The 887-nt window shown below is 35.2% G+C and overlaps 1 protein-coding gene across 1 annotated transcript in view; it reads right to left on the reverse strand.

Moving 5' to 3' along the window:
- Positions 1–887, reverse strand: part of NAV3 (neuron navigator 3) — a 401664-nt gene that overhangs the window by 17029 nt on the left and 383748 nt on the right. Inside the window, exon 35 of the mRNA XM_012648357.1 lies at positions 481–583. Coding sequence (XP_012503811.1) covers positions 481–583 — 103 coding nt within the window. The remainder of the gene's footprint in view (positions 1–480; positions 584–887) is intronic.

The raw sequence follows: 887 nt of genomic DNA on the forward strand, positions 1-887 counted from the left end.
AATTGGTGGCCACATTTTAATGATCAAAGGGGTTAGGAAGTCTATTAACATTAGAACTATAATGTAGCTCACTCCACTTTTTGAGCTAAAAAGGAGCTCATGTGCGTCAGAAGTGAGTGGGAGTCTACATGCTGAACACTCTTCTGTAGGAAAATCGCAAATCCTGAAATAGAAACTCTCTTCACATTTCTCACACTTAGAAGGAAAGTGCTCTACTTTAGCCGGCGACATGGTGAGCAGAAAAAACATTTCCTTCTCTTTTTTTTAAAGAAACATTTTTGATTACAGGTTGAGGATCACAAAATGTTTGCTTGAGAAAGAGTTTCAGAAAAAGTGAAAATTATGTTCACACCACAGGTCACCACTGGCAGGATTTGTCAACGTACAGATAGAAAAACAACCACCAAAACCAGACTGAAACAACACACACACACATACACACACACACACACACACACACAAGCTTCAACTTATCTTTACCTGAAATTGTGATGCAGCTCTAGATTTGGTGATGAAGAAACTCCCTGATTCATTGTGCCAATAATATATGGACTAGGAAATATAAATAGAAAATTTAGGTATCCTGGAGATAAAAGCAATTAATCCATTAAAATTGTCTTATAAACGATTAAGATAAATATAGATTATTCCATTTTAACACTAGTTTTAAAAGGGTAATTTTGTAATGTTAAGTTGGAGAATGACAAAAATCATTGGACTGGAAATGAATACTAGGGGTTCTAATTTCAGCTCTGCCATTGAGGCAAGGTATTTTCTGTCTCTGAGCCCACATTAAAGAATAAAGAGCTTGGACAGAATAATCACAATGGTCTGTCCCACTCTAATATCTTATAACTCTTATGTGTATAATACAATTCATTACTTTT

The sequence above is a fragment of the Propithecus coquereli genome, unplaced genomic scaffold (genome assembly GCF_000956105.1).
Source record: "Propithecus coquereli isolate 6110/MARCELLA unplaced genomic scaffold, Pcoq_1.0 Scaffold282, whole genome shotgun sequence".
NCBI classification, from domain to species: domain Eukaryota; kingdom Metazoa; phylum Chordata; class Mammalia; order Primates; family Indriidae; genus Propithecus; species Propithecus coquereli.